Raw genomic sequence first — 24,926 nt, forward strand, 5'->3', positions numbered from 1 at the left:
ATTATCGTTTAGTTTTTACATCATTGTTTCCCATTCAAAGCCGATCTCCCTCTGAAACCTTCCTGGTGAAGCCCAAGACAAGTGCAAGGGTAATTGCACGAGCACATCAACTCCAGGGCGAACATTCAAAACAAACTTTATGAGTGGCTTTTATTCTTATATTGCAAGACCGAGGGGCGGGATTTAGTTTAGTCGGTTGGGCGCTCGGCTGAGGTTCGTGCGTCGCAGGATCGAACCACCTCGACAGATCCATTTAGCTGAATGTTTTCCCCGTTCCACCCAGTGCACCACAACTGAACAACGGCCATGGTCTGTGCTTTCCTGTCTGTGGGACATGCACACATAATTTCATTTCAAATATTATTCATTCATTTGTAGTTATTTTCGTGCTTATATTCAAGTAAGGTTATTATTTCAGTCGACTGATCTGATATGTATTGTATATGAAGCCGAAATAATGGTTTATTAGACGTTAACAACAAACTATTTTTCATTTCGTGGTGAGCAATATAATTCACAAATGTCTCATACGTATTTGTTTGATGTCAAAGAAGTTTCGGGTTCCCTACTTAATTTCTATTTGGACAATGACGGTATAATTTAGGTACGGCGGAGCAGGGAGGGTAGGGGGAGGGGCTCTACCAACCCCTACCCCCAATAATATTTATAATCAATCCTAGTTTAAAGTTTATAGTTTGTTTTGTTTAACGACACCTATGATTAATTAATAATCGGCTACTGGATGTCAAACATTTGGTAATTCTGACTTCATCAGAGGAAATCAGCTACATTTTTTCCTAATGCAGCAAGGGATCTTTTATATCATGCACTTTCCCACAGACAGGAAAGCACATATCACAGCCTTTGACCAGTAGTGGTGCACTGGTTGGAACTAGAAAAACAAAATTCAGCTTAAAATGGATCCACTGAGGTGGTTCGATCCTGCGCCGCAAGCACCTCAGTCGAGCACTCAACCGACTGAGCTAAAACTCGCCCCAATCAACTCTTATAGTCACGATACAACATTTCTACGAACTTGATGAATTATAACGGGGGAAACAACAACAACAAACCTGAACATTTCAACGAGGGTGGTGGAGGGAGGGGGAGGTTGGCCCCTCCAGCTTCCGAGTTTAGGGGTAACTTTTCCCTCCACTCCCCCCCCCCCCCCCCCCAACCTCGCTTCCGACGCCTGTGAGTGTTCCAAGTTACTGGAAATCCATAACATTATTCCATCAGCTGCAAGCGTTAATAAATCAGTACTTACTGAGAGGATTCTTATTTGTTGAGCGGTGCTCCGAACAATTCGGCGGAACGATTTTCCATCAACAACTATGGCGAATGATTCTGTAGAAGGTCTCAAGTTGCAGTTAGTTTACGGTACAAATATTTGACGATTATTGTTTGCTGTTGAAAACATGTTGGAATAATAAGATAGATCACTGAGCAGTCAATTTTAGTTTGGAAACTGTTTCCATGATGCCGGGAGACATGTATTGTAGCCATATTATATGTGTATTTAATATATTTTCGGTTGTTACCTTATTTCGTTTACGTCAGTTGAAGGCATGGGTTGTTCTCAGAAATTGTAGCCATTTCTGTGACATGAAGTCCCAAAAATAAACATTCCTCAAAAAACAAATCCTAGTGTCTCAGTTATAGATAAAGCCCATAGACAGCATGTACAACAACAAAAAAGTTAGTCTACCCACTGGTTTATGCATGGTGTGTGATTAAGTTATTTGTTATTTGTTATTTACAAATATGCATATTTTCACGGATTTGTATAGCCCGAGTCAACTCCAGCCCTCCCCTTAGTGTAGCCCGGGAAAGACTTTCGAACATTCCAGCATGCATGCTAATACTATCACTAACCTTAAGGTTACATTCTCTGGTTACCATATTACAACATCATGTACAAATGTGAAATACAAGCTCAAAGTGGTGCGATGATTTACCCAATACTTAACCAATACTACCCAATACTTACCCAATACTACCCAATACTTCCCAATACTTACACAATACCACTACTATTATATCATCATACAAGAACTCAGATATTAGTTACACGTGTTGTATGTGGCGAATTGTATACACCGCAGAATGTATTAAATAATTTATGAAAAAATATCTATAAAAAATATTTTTAGACTTACCTGCTCATGTTTTTTATTTTTCTCACACCTGTTGTAATTGTTTGGAGTTTGTGGGGTTTTTTTAATGTTTTCTGATCACAGTAATGTGATAAAAATTGTCCATATCATCAAGATTAGAATAATTTTTTTTTTTCATACTTACCTCTTTTTTATTTTATAAAAATTATTTGTATTATAGAAGGATGAATGAAGGGAGGTAAGTCAATGTACTGGAGTCTGCTGTATATACAATTGGCCACAAACAACACGTGTAACTAATATCCAGGTTTAGGGGTTCTTGCGTGATGATATAATAGTTAGTAGTGGTATTGGGTAAGTATTGGGTAGTATACTGGGTAAGTATTGGGTAGTATACTGGGTAAGTATTGGGTAAATCGTCGCACCCCCTCCAATGCACTTTTAAAAAAAGTTGTGTGTGTTCGCTATGAACGAATATCGTCAAACGTATACGCTTGATTCGTCGCCTGTGCCGCCATAGCTCGGCAAAGCACAATTGACAGCCTGTTGTCAGTTTCAGTTAACATGTGCGTTTGCCGATTTCAAATTGTAGGGTTCGTCTCAAAAAATTAAAAGAGAAATCTTGCGCTGTATGAAGAACGTTCGGTTGAGGATACGATACTAGAAGTCTTTAGTTAAAACCGTTTTGATCTTGACAACGTATTATCGACAGTCGTACCTTCCTATTTCAGAATTGATATTCTATAAAGTGTTAGTAGAACTTTCAAAGTTTAGTTTGTATACTAGTAACACATTAATCATGTATATATTTTAAAAATAAAATATACTAAAGTAGACAATGAACGTTTTCACTTCTTAATTTTACGTGTTAAAATCGACAAATTCAAATAAATATTATTTCGTTTGGAAAGGGTAAAGTTGGGGGGGGGGGGGGGGAGGGAGGTGTTTAACGACATGAAAGATAAAGTATATTGATTTAATAATCAACCGACCCCATACAACCGTAAAAAAAATGTGTTGAGTGCGTCGTTAAATAAAACATATTCTATCCTTCCTTCCATCTGCTGTTGGATGTCTAACATTTGGTAATTTTGACATATAATCTTAGAGAGGAATCTGGTGCATGTGGTGGGGGAGGGTATTGGAGGTCGAAACCCTTACTTGTCCAAGCTTAAAAAAAATTGAAATGTATTTTCTGGGGGGAGCATGGCCCCATATAAACTTTGCTTAACACAGTCTATAACCCTGACCCTGGTGAAACCCCTGCATACGCGCCATGGAAACCCGCTACATTTTTTTTTTAGCAAGGGATTGTTTATATGTACTATCCCACAGACAGGATATCACATACCATGGTCTTTTTGTATACCGATCCTAGACTGACCACGCATTTCCAAAAAACACCTTGTTAGGTCTAAGTAATGAATAAAAATAACATACAGTCTTGAAAAATGTTACGTAAATCTAACACAGTACCCTCTTCCTCTACCCCTAGAGCGTTACGTCATTAGTAACACCCCCTTACATGTAACTCCTATGTCAACAGCTGGCCACTGTAAAAATTTCAAGGCATAATCCCCCACTCTCCGACCCCTGGAAGGCGATGTACCATACCTCTATGGATATAAATATGTTTTGGAGATATGAGACGACCCCTTAATCAAGACAGTTAAATTTGTTCAAAAATTGCAAAATCTCACATGATCTCTTGTTGGAGAATTCTGTACTTGTGATAAGCCAATGAAAACCGAGATAGGTATGAGCCCGTCAAGTGTTCCAATTTCAAAATCATGGCTTTGTTTTTGACCTGGATAAGCCAGCATAGTGAAACCAATGCGGAGTGCAGCGTCATATATGCACCGAACATAATTGGATGTTCTGTTCTATATGCTAAATAATAAAAATATTCCAGGGAATGTAGTTTTAACCTTTAAACCTAAGCTTGAATGAACTGAATGCTGGAATGTTCGCAATCTAATTAAAATTAGCTCCACTATTACATGTGGATCTAACACCAGCCAGTTGGAGCTCATGTCCACCAATCAAAACCTTACTTGCAGAATCATGCCAGTGATTTAAAAATAATTTGAAAACATTCCAAATTATTCTGAGGGTATACAACATGTTTCGTGTGAATTACGAATGCCTTAAAACATGTTTTATTTCATAAAATAAATAATTTGTAATGTAAAACTGAAGACTGATTTAGTTTTTCGTTTTTTTAATAAATAAATAATTTGTAAAGTAAAACTGAAGATTGATAACCCATCCCGTACGTATTGGTATGGTTCGCTGTACTGCGGCCACTAAAATAGACTCGCCCAATATTTTTAGAATTTGTATGCTCCCAAATAATGTTATGAAAGGCGAAGTGTGATATGGTCAATATTTAAATTATTATTTACAGATGAAATGTTACTTGGACATTGGAGACTATGCAGTGTTGTTAGTAATCTGATTAAAATTAGTTCTACTGGTCTAAATAAGGCATTCGTAATTCACATGAAACATGTCGTATACCCTCAGGATAATTCGGAATGTTTTCAAATTATTTTCAAATCACTGGCATGATTCTGAAAGTAAGGTTTTGATTGGTAGACATGAGCTCCAACTGGCTGCTGTTAGATCCACATGTAATAGTGGAGCTAATTTTAATTAGATTGGAATGTTCGGAAGTTTTGCCCTAGCCCGAGTACTCAGATTTATATAGCCCAAGTCAACTCCAGCCCTCCCCTTATTGTAGCCTGAGTACTCTGCCGTTCGAGAATAGACGGACATTTGTACGGTTATGATCGCTCTCTCAGTCAGGTTATTCTATACAGCGAAAACACAGAATAACAAACTACCAGTACCTGCTCTACTACAACAACAATTCTAAGTTTGACACTAAATTTATACCTTTACATTGATAATTTTCGAGTAGGTGCTGATGGGTTTCTTCCTATAGGATGTGTATTAGTCGTGAATATGTGAAATATTTATTATAAGTGAACTCGAAAATGATCAGTGTAAAGGTATTTAGCGTCAAACTTAGAATTGTTGTTGTATTAGAGCGATTGAATCAGTGGTATAGTCTGCCATTCTGCGTTTTCGTTATCGAATAACCTGACTGAGAGAGCCATTATAACTGTACAAATGTCCGTCTAGCTCTCAAACGGCAGAGTACTTGGGCTAGGATTTATATAGCTCGAGTCACCTCCAGCTCTCCTCTTATTGATATTGATATGTAGGAAAGTGCTAGAGGAAACTATGTAATGCTTTAATGGCAATCGTTGATAACTAAATGATCACAAACTACTGTGTTTAAAATACAAATTTATTCTTAAATCTGGTGCCACCAGAGCTTTAGTTTGATTATTCTCGAGTCCATTCATGACATTAAACTTACATGTTGTTAACCAGTACCAACACTACATGAAGAAACACACTTTGCTCTACATCACAACAAGAAAGTACAACGCCGGTTTGTTTCGCATAGAGGTGTCGGGGGTTTCTTTGACGAAACACCTATTTAAATTACATGCATGTATTTGCTTTATTTTTCTCCAGGCTTGAATAAACACCATTTTAAATTACATTTGTTTGGGAGGTTTTCTCTAGTCTCGACGAAACACCATTTTAAATTATTTGTTTTATTTTCCTCCAGGCTCGACGAAACACCAGCTGAACCTTCAGCTACCAGAGAATGACGATGTCCTCACAGTGGCGCGTCTCTCCGACGCAGTCGCTGACCTCACACAGGTTCCACGGAAACAGCAGAAACTTATCTTTAAAGGTTTAACACACTAGTGAACTTGTAGATATATTTAACACAGTCACATGTACAGAAACTTATCTTTAAAGGTTTAACACACTCGTGAATGTGTAGATATATTTAACACAGTCGCATGTACAGAAACTTATCTTTAAAGGTTTAACACACTATAGTGAACATGTAGATATATTTAACACAGTCGCATGTACAGAAACTTATCTTTAAAGGTTTAACACACTATAGTGAACATGTAGATATATTTAACACAGTCGCATGTACAGAAACTTATCTTTAAAGGTTTAACACACTATAGTCAACATGTAGATATATTTAACACAGATGCATGTACAGAAACTTATCTTTAAAGGTTTAACACACTATAGTCAACATGTAGATATATTTAACACAGATGCATGTACAGAAACTTATCTTTAAAGGTTTAACACACTAGTGAACATGTAGATATATTTAACACAGATGCATGTACAGAAACTTATCTTTAAAGGTTTAACACACTATAGTCAACATGTAGATATATTTAACACAGATGCATGTACAGAAACTTATCTTTAAAGGTTTAACACACTAGTGAACATGTAGATATATTTAACACAGTCGCATGTACAGAAACTTATCTTTAAAGGTTTAACACACTCGTGAACGTGTAGATATATTTAACACAGACACATGTACAAAGCTTTTTATCTCAGGGTTATGGGTACAATGGGGACGTTTGTCCTTTTTGAGCACTGGAAGGTTGTTTTAGTTCAGTGCTGTCACAAATACATTTCAAGTTATTTTTTAATATGTGCCATCCCACAGACAGGATAGCACATACCACCACAACTGGGCTATGTCCCACCCCTAATATAACACAAAGTGAAGTAGCTGGTTTTATCCTATGAGGACACATCGACACATTGACACACAGTGATCATGTGACTAATCAGTTCTATATCCTATGAGGACACATCGACACACAGTGATCATGTGACTAATCAGTTCTATATCCTATGAGGACACATCGACACACACTGGTCATGTGACTAATCAGTTCTATATCCTATGAGGACACATCGACACACAGTGATCATGTGACTAATCAGTTCTATGTTATTGTTTTATCCTATGAGGACACATCGACACACACTGGTCATGTGACTAATCAGTTCTATGTTATTGTTTTATCCTATGAGGACACATCGACACACACTGGTCATGTGATTAATCAGTTCTGTGTTATTGTTTTATCCTATGAGGACACATCGACACACACTGGTCATGTGACTAATCAGTTCTATGTTATTGTTTTATCCTATGAGGACACATCGACACACACTGGTCATGTGACTAATCAGTTCTATGTTATTGTTTTATCCTATGAGGACACATCGACACACACTGGTCATGTGACTAATCAGTTCTGTGTTATTGTTTTATCCTATGAGGACACATCGACACACTGGTCATGTGACTAATCAGTTCTGTGTTATTGTTTTATCCAATGAGGACACATCGACACACACTGGTCATGTGATTAATCAGTTCTATGTTATTGTTTTATCCTATGAGGACACATCAACACACAATGATCATGTGACTAATCAGTTCTATGTTATTGTTTTATGTAATGAGGACACATCGACACATCGACACACTGGTCATGTGACTAATCAGTTCTGTTTTATTGTTTTATCCTATGAGGACACATCGACACACTGGTCATGTGACTAATCAGTTCTAAGTTATTGTTTTATTCTATGAGGACACATCGACACACACTGGTCATGTGACTAATCAGTTCTATCTTATTGTTTTATCCTATGAGGACACATCGACACACACTGGTCATGTGACTAATCAGTTCTATGTTATTGTTTTATCCAATGAGGACACATCGACACATCGACACACTGGTCATGTGACTAATCAGTTCTATTTTATTGTTTTATCCTATGAGGACACCTCGACACACACTGGTCATGTGACTAATCAGTTCTATTTTATTGTTTTATGCTATGAGGACACCTCGACACACACTGGTCATGTGACTAATCAGTTCTATGTTATTGTTTTATCCTATGAGGACACATCGACACACACTGGTCATGTGACTAATCAGTTCTATGTTATTGTTTTATCCTATGAGGACACATCGACACACACTGGTCATGTGACTAATCAGTTCTATGTTATTGTTTTATCCTATGAGGACACATCGACACACACTGGTCATGTGACTAATCAGTTCTATGTTATTGTTTTATCCTATGAGGACACATCAACACACTGGTCATGTGACTAATCAGTTCTATGTTATTGTTTTATCCTATGAGGACACATCGACACACTGGTCATGTGACTAATCAGTTCTATGTTATTGTTTTATCCTATGAGGACACATCGACAAACACTGGTCATGTGACTAATCAGTTCTATGTTATTGTTTTATCCTATGAGGACACATCGACACACACTGGTCATGTGACTAATCAGTTCTATGTTATTGTTTTATCCTATGAGGACACATCGACACACACTGGTCATGTGACTAATCAGTTCTATGTTATTGTTTTATCCAATGAGGACACATCGACACACTGGTCATGTGACTAATCAGTTCTGTGTTATTGTTTTATCCTATGAGGACACATCAACACACACTGGTCATGTGACTAATCAGTTCTATGTTATTGTTTTATCCTATGAGGACACCTCGACACACACTGGTCATGTGACTAATCAGTTCTATGTTATTGTTTTATCCTATGAGGACACATCGACACACTGGTCATGTGACTAATCAGTTCTATGTTATTGTTTTATCCTATGAGGACACCTCGACACACACTGGTCATGTGACTAATCAGTTCTATGTTATTTCTTCATGTAGGTCGTGTGACTAATCAGTTCTATGTTATTTCTTCATGTAGGTCGTGTGACTAATCAGTTCTATGTTATTTCTTCATGTACATGTAGTTTGTGTGACTAATCAGTTCTATGTTATTTCTTCATGTAGGTCGTGTGACTAATCAGTTCTATGTTATTTATTCATGTACATGTAGGTCGTGTGACTAATCAGTTCTATGTTATTTATTCATGTAGTTTGTGTGACTAATCAGTTCTATGTTATTTCTTCATGTAGGTCGTGTGACTAATCAGTTCTATGTTATTTATTCATGTAGGTCATGTGACTAATCACTTCTATGTTATTTCTTCATGTAGGTCGGTCACTGAAGAATCCCGATGACAGTCTGACATCACTTGGACTCAAACAAGGGTCAAAGGTTATGCTGTTAGGCAAAAAGGTTTGAACTTTGTGTCTGTGTCTGTGTGTCATCATGAATGTTCTAATAGGTTTCATAGGTGTGTGTGTGTACGTGTGTAGAACTGTGTGTGTGTACGTGTGTAGAACTGTGTGTGTGTGTACGTGTGTAGAACTGTGTGTGTGTGTACATGTGTAGAACTGTGTGTGTGTACGTGTGTAGAACTGTGTGTGTGTACGTGTGTAGAACTGTGTGTGTACGTGTGTAGAACTGTGTGTGTGTGTACATGTGTAGAACTGTGTGTGTGTGTACGTGTGTAGAACTGTGTGTGTGTACGTGTGTAGAACTGTGTGTGTGTGTACGTGTGTAGAACTGTGTGTGTGTGTACGTGTGTAGAACTGTGTGTGTGTGTACGTGTGTAGAACTGTGTGTGTGTGTACATGTGTAGAACTGTGTGTGTGTACGTGTGTAGAACTGTGTGTGTGTACGTGTGTAGAACTGTGTGTGTACGTGTGTAGAACTGTGTGCGTGTACGTGTGTAGAACTGTGTGTGTGTGTACGTGTGTAGAACTGTGTGTGTGTGTACGTGTGTAGAACTGTGTGTGTGTGTACGTGTGTAGAACTGTGTGTGTGTGTACGTGTGTAGAACTGTGTGTGTGTGTACGTGTGTAGAACTGTGTGTGTGCGTGTGTAGAACTGTGTGTGTGTGTACGTGTGTAGAACTGTGTGTGTCCATATCCATGGAAATAATATGTGAGGGGGGAGGCAACTTCTCTAGTGAGTGGGTCACAGCCTCTAGTGGGGGGAATAAGCCTCATTTTTAGGACACAGCAAACATACATTTTTGTCGTTGAGTGGTTATGTCCTCGTGTTGTGCCAATGTTTATGATAGGAAGGATGAAAAGATGTAATTGGAGTAAATAAATAACATTGCTTTCTTTATTGATTTTTTAAAGAATAATTGAAATGTTAAAATGTTTTAATCTGAAAACCATATCCTTGGGTATATTTGTGTTTGTATATTTATATATATACATTATTATATTTATATATATATACATTATTATATTTATATATATACATTATTATATTTATATATTTATTTGATTTTATCCAACTGCCCCATTTCCTTTTACTCCTTTGATTCGTTTGAATTCCATCTCATTTCTTCCCGATCTAGCATCGCCTCCTATCTTTCAACTTCTTTTGCTGTCCAGCTCTGCATCCCAGTCCTTGTCTCTCCAACTGCAACAGATGCTTGTCTCTTGTGGCTATCTGTGTGACACACCTGTCATTCCACATCAGCTTTAGCTGTGGGATTAGTCTGACCACTTTGGAGAGAAAGAAAGAAAGAAAGAAATGTTTTATTTAACAACGCACTCAACACATTTTATTTACGGTTATATGGCATCAGACGTATGGTTAACGACCACACAGATTTTGAGAGGAAACCCGCTGTCGCCACTCTATGGGCTACTTTTTTCGATTAGCAGCAAGGGATCTTTTATTTGCGCTTTTTACAGGCAGGATAGCACAAACCATGGCCTTTGTTGAACCAGTTATAGATCACTGGTCGGTGCAAGTGGTTTACACCTACCCATTGAGCCTTGCGGAGCACTCACTCAGGGTTCGGAGTCAGTATCTGGATTAAAAATCCCATGCCTCGACTGGGATCCGAACCCAGTACCTACCAGCCTGTAGACCAAAGGCCTAACCACTACACCACCGAGGCCGGTACTTCGGAGAGTGCTCAGTAGTTACATGGCATTCTTAAAAAGCATTTCTAACCACCACCTATGCTTACCGGCGGTCATTAGTGATGTGTATATTGCTATAGTTCCATTTCATCATTACTGTTTTGTAATAGGCATCTGGATTGGTTAAAATGTTATCACGGAATCTAAGAAAGCAACGTTCATTCTTCCATGAACGTGAAAACTGCACTTTTTATCAGTTATGTCAACAACTGAATCCCCAAGGATTCCATCGTTTCTATTTTTATCCCAATATCGTCTGCACTGAGTGACAGTACAGTGACAATTCAGGCTTTAAACGACTCCGGTTTTGAACTGAGACACATAATGCATATGACAGGCCATACAAACGAAGCTTGTATTAGAAGTTCTAGCAGAGAATGCTAAAAAAATCAAAAGAGAGACATGAGCGCAGCCCTGTCACATTTGACAAAAACACCAAATCGACAACTCACATGCACAAACTCCTTCATGCACAATTACACAACCTGTCCTTTCGGAGAATAATATCACACAATCACAAACATCCTCTGAAATCTACACACACAGTAACACTGAAACTTTATCCCTTTCAAGTCAGTCTTCACATTCACTAATTCAACTTTTGACAACTGCAATTTTAATCATCGCATGAACGTCAAAAATATAACGTTCAATTCTTAAATATTGTTACATGTATATCTTTGTGTGTGTGTATGTGTGTGTGTGTGTGTGTGTGTATTTATAGGTATGTTGGGCCTGGTTTTTTATTTAATGCCCCCACACCCACACCACTGCCACAAATCACTGAACTAACCTGCATCACACCACTGAACCTAAACCTACATCACCACACTGAACCTAAACCTACATCACCACACTGAACCTAAACCTACATCATCACACTGAACCTAAACCTACATCATCACACTGAACCTAAACCTACATCACCACACTGAACCTAAACCTACATCACCACACTGAACCTAAACCTACATCATCACACTGAACCTAAACCCACATCACCACACTGAGCCTAAACCTACATCATCACACTGAACCTAAACCTACGTCATCACACTAAACCTATTTCACATCATTGAACCTAAACCTATGTCACTTCACTGAACCTAAACCTACGTCACATCACTGAGCCTAGACCTGTTTGTTTGTTTGTTTTAGCTGGATCCTGATGACGCTGGAGATGTGATGAAGATGAAATCAGCCAGCCAGGATCTTGATAAACTGAGAGAGAGGCTCACTGAAATCTCCACCAGACTTGACGGAATAGACAAGGTAACTGATAGAGAGGTTGAGTAATAGACATGGTAAATAGAGAGAGAGGTTGAGAAATAGACATGGTAAACAGAGAGAGGTTGAGAAATAGACATGGTAAACAGAGAGGTTGAGAAATAGACATGGTAAACAGAGAGGTTGAGAAAGACAAGGTAAAGAGAGGTTGAGAAATAGACAATGTAAATAGAGATAGGTTGAGAAATAGACGAGGTAAACTTAGAGAGGTTGAGGAATAGATGAGGTAAACAGAGAGAGGTTGAGGAATAGACGAGGTAAACTCAGAGAGAGGTTGAGTGAAATCTCCGCCACACTTAATGGAGTAGACACTGTAAACTGAGAGAGAGGTTGAGTGAAATCTCCACCACACTTGATGGAATAGACACTGTAAACTGAGAGAGAGGTTGAGTGAAATCTCCGCCACACTTGATGGAATAGACACTGTAAACTGAGAGAGAGGTTGAGTGAAATCTCCGCCACACTTGATGGAATAGATGAGGTAAACTGAGAGACAGGTTGAGTGAAATCTCCGCCACACTTGATGGAATAGACACAGTAAACTGAGAGAGAGGTTGAGTGAAATCTCCGCCACACTTGATGGAATAGACACAGTAAACTGAGAGAGAGGTTGAGTGAAATCTCCGCCACACTTGATGGAATAGACACAGTAAACTGAGAGAGAGGTTGAGTGAAATCTCCGCCACACTTGATGGAATAGACACAGTAAACTGAGAGAGAGGTTGAGTGAAATCTCCGCCACATTTGATGGAATAGACACAGTAAACTGAGAGAGAGATTGAGTGAAATCTCCTCCACACTTGATGGAATAGACACTGTAAACTGAGAGAGAGTTGAGTGAAATCTCCACCACACTTGATGGAATAGACACAGTAAACTGAGAGAGAGTTGAGTGAAATCTCCACCACACTTGATGGAATAGACACAGTAAACTGAGAGAGAGTTGAGTGAAATCTCCACCACACTTGATGGAATAGACCAGGTAAACTGAGAGATAGGTCGAGTGAAATCTCCGCCACACTTGATGGAATAGACACAGTAAACTGAGAGAGAGGTTGAGTGAAATCTCCACCACACTTGATGGAATAGACACTGTAAACTGAGAGAGAGGTTGAGTGAAATCTCCGCAACACTTGATGGAATAGACACAGTAAACTGAGAGAGAGGTTGAGTGAAATCTCCACCACATTTGATGGAATAGACACAGTAAACGTAGCCCAGTGGTAAAGCACTTGATTGATGCATGGTCGGTTTGGGATCGATGTCCAGCTATTTCTCGCTCCAGCCAGTGCGCCACGACTGGTACATCAAAGGCCATGGTATGTGCTATCCCGTCTTTGGGATGGTGCATATAAAAGATCCCTTGCTGCTAATCGAAAAGAGTAGCCCATGAAGTGGCGACAGCGGGTTTCCTCTCAATATCTGTGTGGCCGTAACCATATGTCTGACGTCATATAACCGTAAATAAAATGTGTTGAGTGCATCGTTAAATAAAACATTTCCTTCCTTCCTTCCTGTGGTGTTTGTACACAAAACAAACAAAAAATATTCAAACTAGAATCTAAGATGAGCGATTTTCGTAGCTTTCTCCTATCATAAATACGGAAATATACTTTTTGTGTACTAGGACTAACTTAAAAGCTACCAGGCACAAATAAAAATTAGGTTTGTTTGCCCTAACCCGACCCACCCATGAAAATTGACCCGTATCAAAATCTTTGTTGACCTTTTTGGGGGAAGATTATCTTCTTTTTTAATAAATATTTAACTAATTTAGGCTTAAACAAGTATAATATTCATCTGTAGATGATATTTGTCAAACATTTCAAAACCTCAATATAATTTAAAGCCGCACACCCTAGTTCCATCTAGCGAAAATAAATTATAATTTGGTTAATCTACAAACCTGTAACACACTTAGATCACGTTTTTATCAAATGGAGTGAAAAAGCAGGTTTTATATCGATAAATACCATGTGAATCCCCATGTCCCAATTGCTTGAAATAATTTTGAAAGTTAGTATTCTGATGTCACTGGTAGATGTCGCTCAAAGCACAACAATGCCTACGTCACGACAAATTTCACAGAGTGCGCACAGACTTGGGATGCGTTCTTTTCACCTCTCCTGGACATGTTCCAACTGTTCTGTCCTGGTTGTATTCCCTCTCCAGATATCGTAAGACTTAGCAAAATTATTGGTTTTAAGGGTTTGTAACGTTTTGTATTGAGACACTTACTTGTCTGAACTTTATTGTTACTGAAAATGTTCACGAACTGTGAAGAAAAATCTCACAAATGAACAACAACAAATCGGATGTTGATTGCGCAAACCATGCACGAGAAAACGAACCGAACCAAAATGATAACGGTCACGTTGTATACCAACATCTGTGACGTTTACACAGGAAGATTCCCTCTAAAAATAGATTGGACCTCGCTTGCTTAACGTTTTTTTCTCGATAGCACGTCTTGTGAAAAAATACAAAAAATGCATTTCGTGGTTTTACAAACATCAGGATTACCAAAAAGCACTTCAGGTGAATGGAAATGTGTATTCTAAATAATAAAATGTAAGTAAAGTGCAATTTTATTTGTGAAAAATGGGGTTTAATAGCAAAAAACAATGCCGTAATGGTTAACAAATAACTGTAACTAGGGTGTGTCCCTTTAACAAAACATTATTAACGTCAGTTTCGGTTCGTTGGAAATTAGAAATTCCGTAAAAATTATATTCATAGTAACGATAATTTGATTTTCCCGCGATCATGGCATGAAATTTACAACACCGTGGTGCATGTTCGTAATACATGGTACATACTCTTGTGACAGGTAAAATGTGTTTTAAACTAATCAACCTAACAGTAGCTGCACAGGTACAATGTATCTTCACGTGAGCCAGATAAGACAATGTATTGGCATGCTTTTACAGTCACAAAGTTAATATTAGTGGTAATTTTTCCGACACTAGGTACAGTCGCTAGAATGCTATCGTGTTTGCTATTAATAGAACCGATTCAGTCCAAAAGAAGCTATATAAATTTCGAAATCGGCCGACTTATTCCAATTGGCTTGCCTCATTTGTTTTAATTGACTTAATTGATTAAAAAATCAATATACTCTACTAGTGTGTCGTTAAACAAAACATTTTTTTTTAAACTTGTAATAAAGTTAATGTTTGTTTTGTGTAACAACACCACTAGAGCACATTGATTTATTAATCATCGGCTATTAGATGTCAAACATTTAATCATTTTCACATATAGTCTTAGATAGGGAACCAGCTACATTTTTCCATTAGTAGCAAGGGATCCTTTATATGGACCATCCCACAGGCAGGATAGCACATACCACAACCTTTGCTATATCAGTCATGGTGCACTGGCTGGAATGAGAAATAGCTCAATGGGCCACTGACGGGGATCGATCCCAAACTGACCGCACATGAAGTGAGAGCTTTACCACTGGGCTTCGTCTTGTAATAAATGTTTCTGTAGTAAATATTTTTATGATAGATGTTTTTTTATTGTAAATGTCTTTATAATAAATGTGTTTGTGATAAATATTGGTGTAGGGAATATTTTTATGATAGATGTTTTTAATCGTAAATGTCTTTATGATGAATGTGTTTGTAATATCTATTTGTGTAGGGGTTTCTAGATGAAGACAAGAAGGAGTCCAGTCTGAGGGAGATCAGCAGACAGCTGTCTGTTTTAACCGAGAGTCTCATGAAGCAACTCGAATCTCTCGACGCCCTTCGCTTCGACGATGATAACAAAGTGGCACGAACGAGAAGAAAAAATTTGGTTGATAATATACAGGTGGGATATTCCTATAGCAGACCAGGGTCTAATTGACTAAAATTTTGCATTGAAAAAGACTTGTTAGAATGATGCAGTGTTGCTAAAAAGAGGTCCATCAATTAGGTCACTAACAGTTGACCTCTTCATGTAAAAAAGACTTGCTAGAACGATGCAGTGTTGCTCAAGAGAGGTCCATCAATTAGGTCACTAACAGTTGACCTCTTCATGTAAAAAAGACTTGCTAGAACGATGCAGTGTTGCTCAAGAGAGGTCCATCAATTAGGTCACTAACAGTTGACCTCTTCATGTAAAAAAGACTTGCTAGAATGATGCAGTGTTGCTCAAGAGAGGTCCATCAATTAGGTCACTAACAGTTGACCATGTAAAAATTAGCAGTGTTCTGTATGTCACAATTGTCACATTAGTAGAGGTAAGCCATCTTATACGTGAGAAAGTTTACATGGGGTTTGGTGGCGGTACACTGACTTGGTTTCCTCCAAAACAATATGACCACTGTGTAGATAACCATCCCTCATTAACCAAGGCTATATGATTAAATTTGCAATGGGAGTTTGTTCATTTATTGATGAACGTAAAAATTACATCAGGGAACTCATACCTGATGATGTCATTTGATATTGGTCATTTGTCTTTATCGTTTTAACCCCAAAAATGTCAAAAATGCAATTAGTTTCAAATTTAATCATAAGTATTGTCTGTTATTTGTTTCACGTTCATCTGGGTATGAACAAAAACAATCATCTGCAAACTTACGTGAGAACGGCTTTGCCAATTCACACAGTTTGCGGATGAATGTTTTTTTGTTCATACCCCAATGAACGTAAAAGAAATAACAGACAATATTTAAATACATGGCCATCATGTCATGTATATGGTATCTAGCCACTTCTGTGTCAACCAAAAACAAATTGCGGCCTACATTCATCTTTGTACTCACTATTTAGCATGATGTGTGCATGGCAGTCCACTGGACCTGAGCCCAAACAGATCTCTGTGAAATGTGGCATTGGGTAAGTACAAACAAGGCTGTTGGCAGTGCAGATGAAACAGAGAAAAGCGATCAGAATGATCACAAACTGTTGATGCGCGGTCGGTCTAGGATAGATCCCCATCGGTGGCCCATTGAGCTATTTCTCATTCCAGCCAGTGCATCACGACTGGTATATCAAATGCCATGGTATGTACTATCCTGTCTCTGGGATGGTGCATATAAAAGATCCCTTGCTACTAATGGAAAAAATGGGTTTCCTCTCTGAAACTATATGTCAAACTTACCAAATGTTTGACATCCAATAGCCATTGATTAATAAACAGGCCTGTGCGAATAAAAAATTTGCATAACCTGAAAAGGGGTTATGCCAAAAGATATTGCATAACCTATTTTGGTTTGCATAAACTGGGTTTTTTCTTTATAATTTATAAAATATATATACTTAATTTTGAGCAACAATAGAGTGGCAATGGTATGTAAAAAGTATATCTATACAAATGTTTAAGAGACTATTGTAATAAATTACCAAAACACAGTGAATGTCAGGTTGACCTATTATATAAAGCACATCATTATGTGTGCACAATTACGTGTGAGTAAATAAGAATTCATTGCAAGGCAATTGCTTACCATTAATTGTATAATATTAGTCTTTTATGTGTATATAATTTCATGACATTCAGTCGTGAGTGGTAGACTCAGTGCCATCTTCCTCATCCGAGGAACAGTGGATACTGATACTGTCACTGTCATTATCACTGACACTGTCGTCATCGTCACTGTCACTATCCGATTCGGAATTACAGTTAATAATAGGATCACTGTGACTCTGGTTTACCTGGTTGTTGATCCAGTTCGTGATTGTAACGACCATCACAATATCACCATTTTTGATTGGTTAAATTTGGCTATAACGCCTTCTAACAACCAGTGGGAATGCACCTCAGGGCTTCTAGAATTTTGATAAAATCCACTAGCCATGGGATCAGTGATTTTAGAAATTTACTAGCCACAATTAAAAATTCACTAGCCCTACTTTACTTAAAGTTAATACAATTTTACTAAATACTAGTAATAATGAAATATGTTACCTGAAGAGAGAGATAGTGCTTAAAAACACTAACATTGGGGGGTTGGGGTGTGGCCAGGATATTCATATTTACAAAAGAGACTTAACTGCAACATTTGACCAAAAATATTCACTAGTCGTCGGGCATGGCAATTGTAGTTATTTACTAGCCCAGCACTGAATATCACTAGCCATGGGAGTGGGGCTACCATAATCTAGAAGCCCTGTCTGGCATGACAATAGTAGTTATTTACTAGCCCAACACTGAATATCACTAGCCATGGGAGTGGGTCTACCATAATCTAGAAGGCCTGTCTGGCATGACAATAGTAGTTATTTACTAGCCCAACACTGAATATCACTAGCCATGGGAGTGGGGCTACCATAATCTAGAAGGCCCGTCTGGCATGACAATAGTAGTTATTTACTAGCCCAACACTGAATATCACTAGCCATGGGAGTGGGGCTACCATAATCTAGAAGGCCCGTCTGGCATGACAATAGTAGTTATTTACTAGCCCAACACTGAATATCACTAGCCATGGGAGTGGGGCTACCATAATCTAGAAGGCCTGTCTGGCATGACAATAGTAGTTATTTACTAGCCCAACACTGAATATCACTAGCCATGGGAGTGGGGCTACCATAATCTAGAAGGCCTGTCTGGCATGACAATAGTAGTTATTTACTAGCCCAACACTGAATATCACTAGCCATGGGAGTGGGGCTACCATAATCTAGAAGGCCTGTCTGGCATGACAATAGTAGTTATTTACTAGCCCAACACTGAATATCACTAGCCATGGGAGTGGGGCTACCATAATCTAGAAGGCCTGTCTGGCATGACAATAGTAGTTATTTACTAGCCCAACACTGAATATCACTAGCCATGGGAGTGGGGCTACCATAATCTAGAAGGCCCGTCTGGCATGACAATAGTAGTTATTTACTAGCCCAACACTGAATATCACTAGCCATGGGAGTGGGGCTACCATAATCTAGAAGGCCCGTCTGGCATGACAATAGTAGTTATTTACTAGCCCAACACTGAATATCACTAGCCATGGGAGTGGGGCTACCATAATCTAGAAGGCCCGTCTGGCATGACAATAGTAGTTATTTACTAGCCCAACACTGAATATCACTAGCCATGGGAGTGGGGCTACCATAATCTAGAAGGCCTGTCTGGCATGACAATAGTAGTTATTTACTAGCCCAACACTGAATATCACTAGCCATGGGAGTGGGGCTACCATAATCTAGAAGGCCTGTCTGGCATGACAATAGTAGTTATTTACTAGCCCAACACTGAATATCACTAGCCATGGGAGTGGGGCTACCATAATCTAGAAGGCCTGTCTGGCATGACAATAGTAGTTATTTACTAGCCCAACACTGAATATCACTAGCCATGGGAGTGGGGCTACCATAATCTAGAAGGCCCGTCTGGCATGACAATAGTAGTTATTTACTAGCCCAACACTGAATATCACTAGCCATGGGAGTGGGGCTACCATAATCTAGAAGGCCCGTCTGGCATGACAATAGTAGTTATTTACTAGCCCAACACTGAATATCACTAGCCATGGGAGTGGGGCTACCATAATCTAGAAGGCCTGTCTGGCATGACAATAGTAGTTATTTACTAGCCCAACATTGAATATCACTAGCCATGGGAGTGGGGCTACCATAATCTAGAAGGCCTGTCTGGCATGGTGATAGTAGTTATTTACTAGCCCAACATTGAATATCACTAGCCATGGGAGTGGGGCTACCATAATCTAGAAGGCCTGTCTGGCATGACAATAGTAGTTATTTACTAGCCCAACACTGAATATCACTAGCCATGGGAGTGGGGCTACCATAATCTAGAAGCCCTGCACCTACTTCGCAAGATATTTATACAAACTTGACTGGTTACGTTATGTGCTACGAAAAAGCATTGCGTCGGGAATCAGTCTAATGTTTATACTCGCGATAAAAATATGTTGGTACATGTACGTTGCCGGGATTAATCATTCAGTAAATTTTACACAAACGGTAAATCGGTTATGCCAAATAAAATGATAACCGATGCACGAATGAAAGGGTCGTTCATGCAATTTGTGCAGGCCTGAATAAATCAATGTGCTCTAGTGGTGTCTTTAAACAAAACAAAACAAACTTTAACATATTAATTTACAGATTTCACATCTAATGGCTAGTGTCTAACAGAGATGGGATTTTACAACTTTTTATCTGATTTCAGCTTTTTGTTTTATAAAATTATTTTCACAAACTAGATTGGATTTGATCTCAGACGCTGAGATTATCCGATATCTGATGTGACCTTTATCTAGATGTAGTTTTGAGATTTCACCTGAAATGCTGAGATATGACTTTTATCTAGACGTAGTTTTGAGATTTCACCTGAAATGCTGAGATACGACCTTTATCTAGACGTAGTTTTGAGATTTCACCAGAAATGCTGAGATACGACCTTTATCTAGACGTAGATTTGAGATTTCACCTGAAATGCTGAGATACGACCTTTATCTAGACGTAGTTTTCAGATTTCACCTGAAATGCTGAGATACGACCTTTATCTAGACGTAGTTTTCAGATTTCACCTGAAATGCTGAGATACGACCTTTATCTAGACGTAGTTTTCAGATTTCACCTGAAATGCTGAGATACGACCTTTATCTAGACGTAGTTTTCAGATTTCACCTGAAATGCTGAGATACGACCTTTATCTAGACGTAGTTTTGAGATTTCACCTGAAATGCTGACATACGACCTTTATCTAGACGTAGTTTTGAGATTTCACCTGAAATGCTGACATACGACCTTTATCTAGACGTAGTTTTGAGATTTCACCTGAAATGCTGACATACGACCTTTATCTAGACGTAGTTTTGAGATTTCACCTGAAATGCCGAGATACGACCTTTATCTAGACATAGTTTTGAGATTTCACCTGAAATGCCGAGATACGACCTTTATCTAGACATAGTTTTGAGATTTCACCTGAAATGCCGAGATACGACCTTTATCTAGACATAGTTTTGAGATTTCACCTGAAATGCCGAGATACGACGTTTATCTAGACATAGTTTTGAGATTTCACCTGAAATGCCGAGATACGACCTTTATCTAGTTGTAGTTTTGAGATTTCACCTGAAATGCCGAGATACGACCTTTATCTAGACATAGTTTTCAGATTTCACCTGAAATGCCGAGATACGACCTTTATCTAGACATAGTTTTCAGATTTCACCTGAAATGCTGAGATATGACCTTTATCTAGTTGTAGTTTTGAGATTTCACCTGAAATGCTGAGATAGGACCGTTATCTAGATGTAGTTTTGAGATTTCACCTGAAATGCTGAGATATGACCTTTATCTAGTTGTAGTTTTGAGATTTCACCTGAAATGCTGAGATATGACCGTTATCTAGATGCAGTTTGCAGATTTCACCTGAAATGCTGAGATATGACTGTTATCTAGATGTAGCTTTGAGATTTCACCTGAAATGCTGAGATATGACCTTTATCTAGACGTAGTTTTGAGATTTCACCTGAAATGCTGAGATATGACCTTTATCTAGACGTAGTTTTGAGATTTCACCTGAAATGCTGAGATATGACCTTTATCTAGACGTAGTTTTGAGATTTCACCTGAAATGCTGAGATATGACCTTTATCTAGACGTAGTTTTGAGATTTCACCTGAAATGCTGAGATATGACCGTTATCTAGACATAGTTTTGAGATTTCACCTGAAATGCTGAGATATGACCTTTATCTAGACATAGTTTTGAGATTTCACCTGAAATGCTGAGATATGACCGTTATCTAGACATAGTTTTGAGATTTCACCTGAAATGCTGAGATATGACCTTTATCTAGACATAGTTTTGAGATTTCACCTGAAATGCTGAGATATGATCTTTATCTAGATGTAGTTTTGAGATTTCACCTGAAATGCTGAGATATGACCGTTATCTAGACATAGTTTTGAGATTTCACCTGAAATGCTGAGATATGACCTTTATCTAGATGTAGTTTTGAGATTTCACCTGAAATGCTGAGATATGACCTTTATCTAGACATAGTTTTGAGATTTCACCTGAAATGCTGAGATATGACCGTTATCTAGATGTAATACTATAGGGATTTCAGCTTTTTAAACACTAAGGCATATTTTTTACTATTAGAGCCGTTTTTTGATAGCTGAAATCATACTTTACTTAGATTTTATTGTTTAGATTATCAATTTACGTACATTCAACGTGTTTTTGTCATCCTGGTGTTTTTAACATCGCAAAATACATTTCTCATATTTTTAAAAACGCACGTGCGTCTGAGAAGTAACAGTTATGGAGTCGAGTTTTAGTCTGTTTTTAGAGGGTATTTCACCATTTCAAAGTCACAGACTCATGTTTCACTCAGTTCTAACTATATCCAAATGTGTTACAGGTTTGTAGATTAACTAAAGATAGTGTTAATTTTCACAGGTTGAACCTAGAGTCTGTCCCTTTAATCAATATGTGTTTAATGGTGTTGATAAACAACACAATATGTGTTTAATGGTGTTGATAAACAACACAATATGTGTTTAATGGTGTTGATAAACAGCACAATATGTGTTTAATGGTGTTGATAAACAACACAATATGTGTTTAATGGTGTTGATAAACAACACAATATGTGTTTAATGGTGTTGATAAACAACACAATATGTGTTTAATGGTGTTGATAAACAACACATATGTGTTTAATGGTGTTGATAAACAACACAATATGTGTTTAATGGTGTTGATAAACAACACAATATGTGTTTAATGGTGTTGATAAACAACACAATATGTGTTTAAAGGTGTTGATAAACAACACATATGTGTTTAATGGTGTTGATAAACAACACAATATGTGTTTAATGGTGTTGATAAACAACACAATATGTGTTTAATGGTGTTGATAAACAACACAATATGTGTTTAATGGTGTTGATAAAAAACACATATTTTAACTGCCGTTTTGTAGAATAACCAACACAATATGTGTTTAATGGTGTTGATAAACAACACAATATGTGTTTAATGGTGTTGATAAACAACACAATATGTGTTTAATGGTGTTGATAAAAAACACATATTTTAACTGCCGTTTTGTAGAATAACCAACTTCATCATTTTATTGCTTTTGTCATTTTGATGGAACATAATTTGTTTAATTTTTTTAATTTTTTTTGTTTTTTGTTTTTCAGACAATGATGGATAAGTCAGAATCTCTGTCGCAGCATGTTGAAGAAATGTTAGCTAGGAACAAGTTGTGATGACAAGATTAATCTTTTGTGTTGTATGCCTGTCCTAATGTCAGACATTGTCCAGTGTTATACCGAATACAATTTGTTTTTATTTGTTGGGATTTTTTTTAAATAATGTTTTATTGTCTCCAGAAACATCCAGGTTGGGGGTCTTGAAGCATTGCTTTACATTGTTATATATTTATAAGATATTAACCAAGTTTTTATTTCGTATCATGTTTTATGTTCCGAGTGAAATCATTTTCATGAGGTACATAAACACGACAGGAAATGGTAGCAAGTTTAATATCCTTTTTTTTTAACCCATTAATCAGTTTCAGTTTTTACTGGCCTCAGTGGCACAGTGGTTAAGCCATCGGACTACAGGCTGGTAGGTACAGGGTTCGCAGCCCAGTACCGGCTTCAACCCAATGGGTAGGTGTAGGCCACTACACCCTCTTCTTTCTCACTAACAACTAACTCACTGCCCTGGACAGATATACCAGATAATTGAGGTGTGTTCCCAGGACAGTGTGCTTGAACCTCAATTGGTTATAAGCACGAGAATAAGTTGAAATGTAAAAGAAAATCAGTTTTTATCACTGAACTCGTTTTGATCAATGTTTTGGTAAGGTTGTAATGCACCAGTTGTATGATGTAGAGATGTAGTGTCGCACTTGGCGTTCTGGTGGCATGTAACACTTTTATAAAGGAAAAAGGCAACATGTAGGTTTTACCTTTCTGATGGCGTCCATTCAGAGTTATAGTTCTGTGTTTACATCAGTTTCTCACAAACAACATGTCCTAGATCAATGAAACTTGGTTTATAGTTGCAGCTGTGAGAGTTCATCACAGTGCACCGAAAACGTTTATGGTAGGCGAGACTTTTAATTCTGTGGGATTCGTGTTTTTTAAATTGGATACATTTTTCAATAATATATACAACTCCTGTATTGTATGTACATATTGTATACTATGAATAACAATGGTGTAGGAAGGTGCACACTTTTATATTTACACACTTTTACACTATTATAAAGCAAATATAAAGCATAATATATGACCCCCGCTTCCTACGCCAGTGAATAACAACTTATTTGTGTTTTATGGTCAGTTAAAATATGTATATATTAAAAAGCGAAAATACAAAAAAATAAAACCTATAAAAACATCTACAAAGAAAAGAATACACTTGTCACAACTTACAACAGAACAAACTGAAGATCATTCTAAGCAGGGATCGGATGTAGCCCACTGGTAAAGTGTTCGCTTGGTGCGCAGTCGCTTTGGGATCGATCCCCGTCGGTGGACCCATTGGGTTATTTCTCATTCCAGCCAGTACTCCACAACTGGTGTAACAAAGGCCGTGGTATGTGCTATCCTGTCTGTGGGATTGTGCATATAAAAGATCCCTATACAAGGTCCCACAAATGTTCATTTCATTTAACTTATTTTCGTGCTTATATCCAATTAAGGTTCAAGCATGCTGTCCTGGGCACGCACCTCTGCTATCTGGGCTGTCTGTCCAGGAGAGTGGGTTGGTTAGCTGTTGGTCGTTAGTGAGAGAAAAGAAGG

The 24,926-nt window shown here is 37.9% G+C and overlaps 1 protein-coding gene across 2 annotated transcripts; it reads left to right on the plus strand.

Annotated features, from left to right (window-relative positions):
* Nucleotides 1-1,193: 1,193 nt before the first annotated feature.
* On the plus strand, nucleotides 1,194-23,465 carry LOC121386942 (BAG family molecular chaperone regulator 1-like). 2 transcript variants are annotated; one of them, XM_041517995.1, is made up of 7 exons: nucleotides 1,194-1,380; nucleotides 5,764-5,892; nucleotides 9,097-9,179; nucleotides 12,053-12,166; nucleotides 15,830-16,000; nucleotides 16,948-17,013; nucleotides 23,313-23,465. In XM_041517995.1, exons 1-6 carry the CDS (start codon nucleotides 1,335-1,337, stop codon nucleotides 16,978-16,980), a joined length of 576 nt encoding a protein of 191 aa, XP_041373929.1. In that variant the 5' UTR covers nucleotides 1,194-1,334; the 3' UTR covers nucleotides 16,981-17,013; nucleotides 23,313-23,465. The 2 variants fall into 2 exon arrangements, with proteins under 2 accessions (XP_041373929.1, XP_041373928.1); XM_041517994.1 differs by lacking the exon at nucleotides 16,948-17,013 and having other exon boundaries at nucleotides 1,208-1,380.
* The last annotated feature ends 1,461 nt before the right edge of the window (nucleotides 23,466-24,926 follow it).

The sequence above is a fragment of the Gigantopelta aegis genome, chromosome 12 (assembly GCF_016097555.1).
Source record: "Gigantopelta aegis isolate Gae_Host chromosome 12, Gae_host_genome, whole genome shotgun sequence".
Lineage (NCBI taxonomy): Eukaryota > Metazoa > Mollusca > Gastropoda > Neomphalida > Peltospiridae > Gigantopelta > Gigantopelta aegis.

Excerpts from the sequence above, each read along its gene's own strand:
- LOC121386942 (XM_041517994.1), top strand. The coding sequence starts at position 1,335 with ATGGCGAATGATTCTGTAGAAGGTCTCAAGTTGCAGTTAGTTTACG. Across the intron at positions 1,381-5,763 it reads CAAGTTGCAGTTAGTTTACG|GCTCGACGAAACACCAGCTG; the intron begins GTACAAATATTT and ends ATTTTCCTCCAG. Across the intron at positions 5,893-9,096 it reads GCAGAAACTTATCTTTAAAG|GTCGGTCACTGAAGAATCCC; the intron begins GTTTAACACACT and ends TTCTTCATGTAG.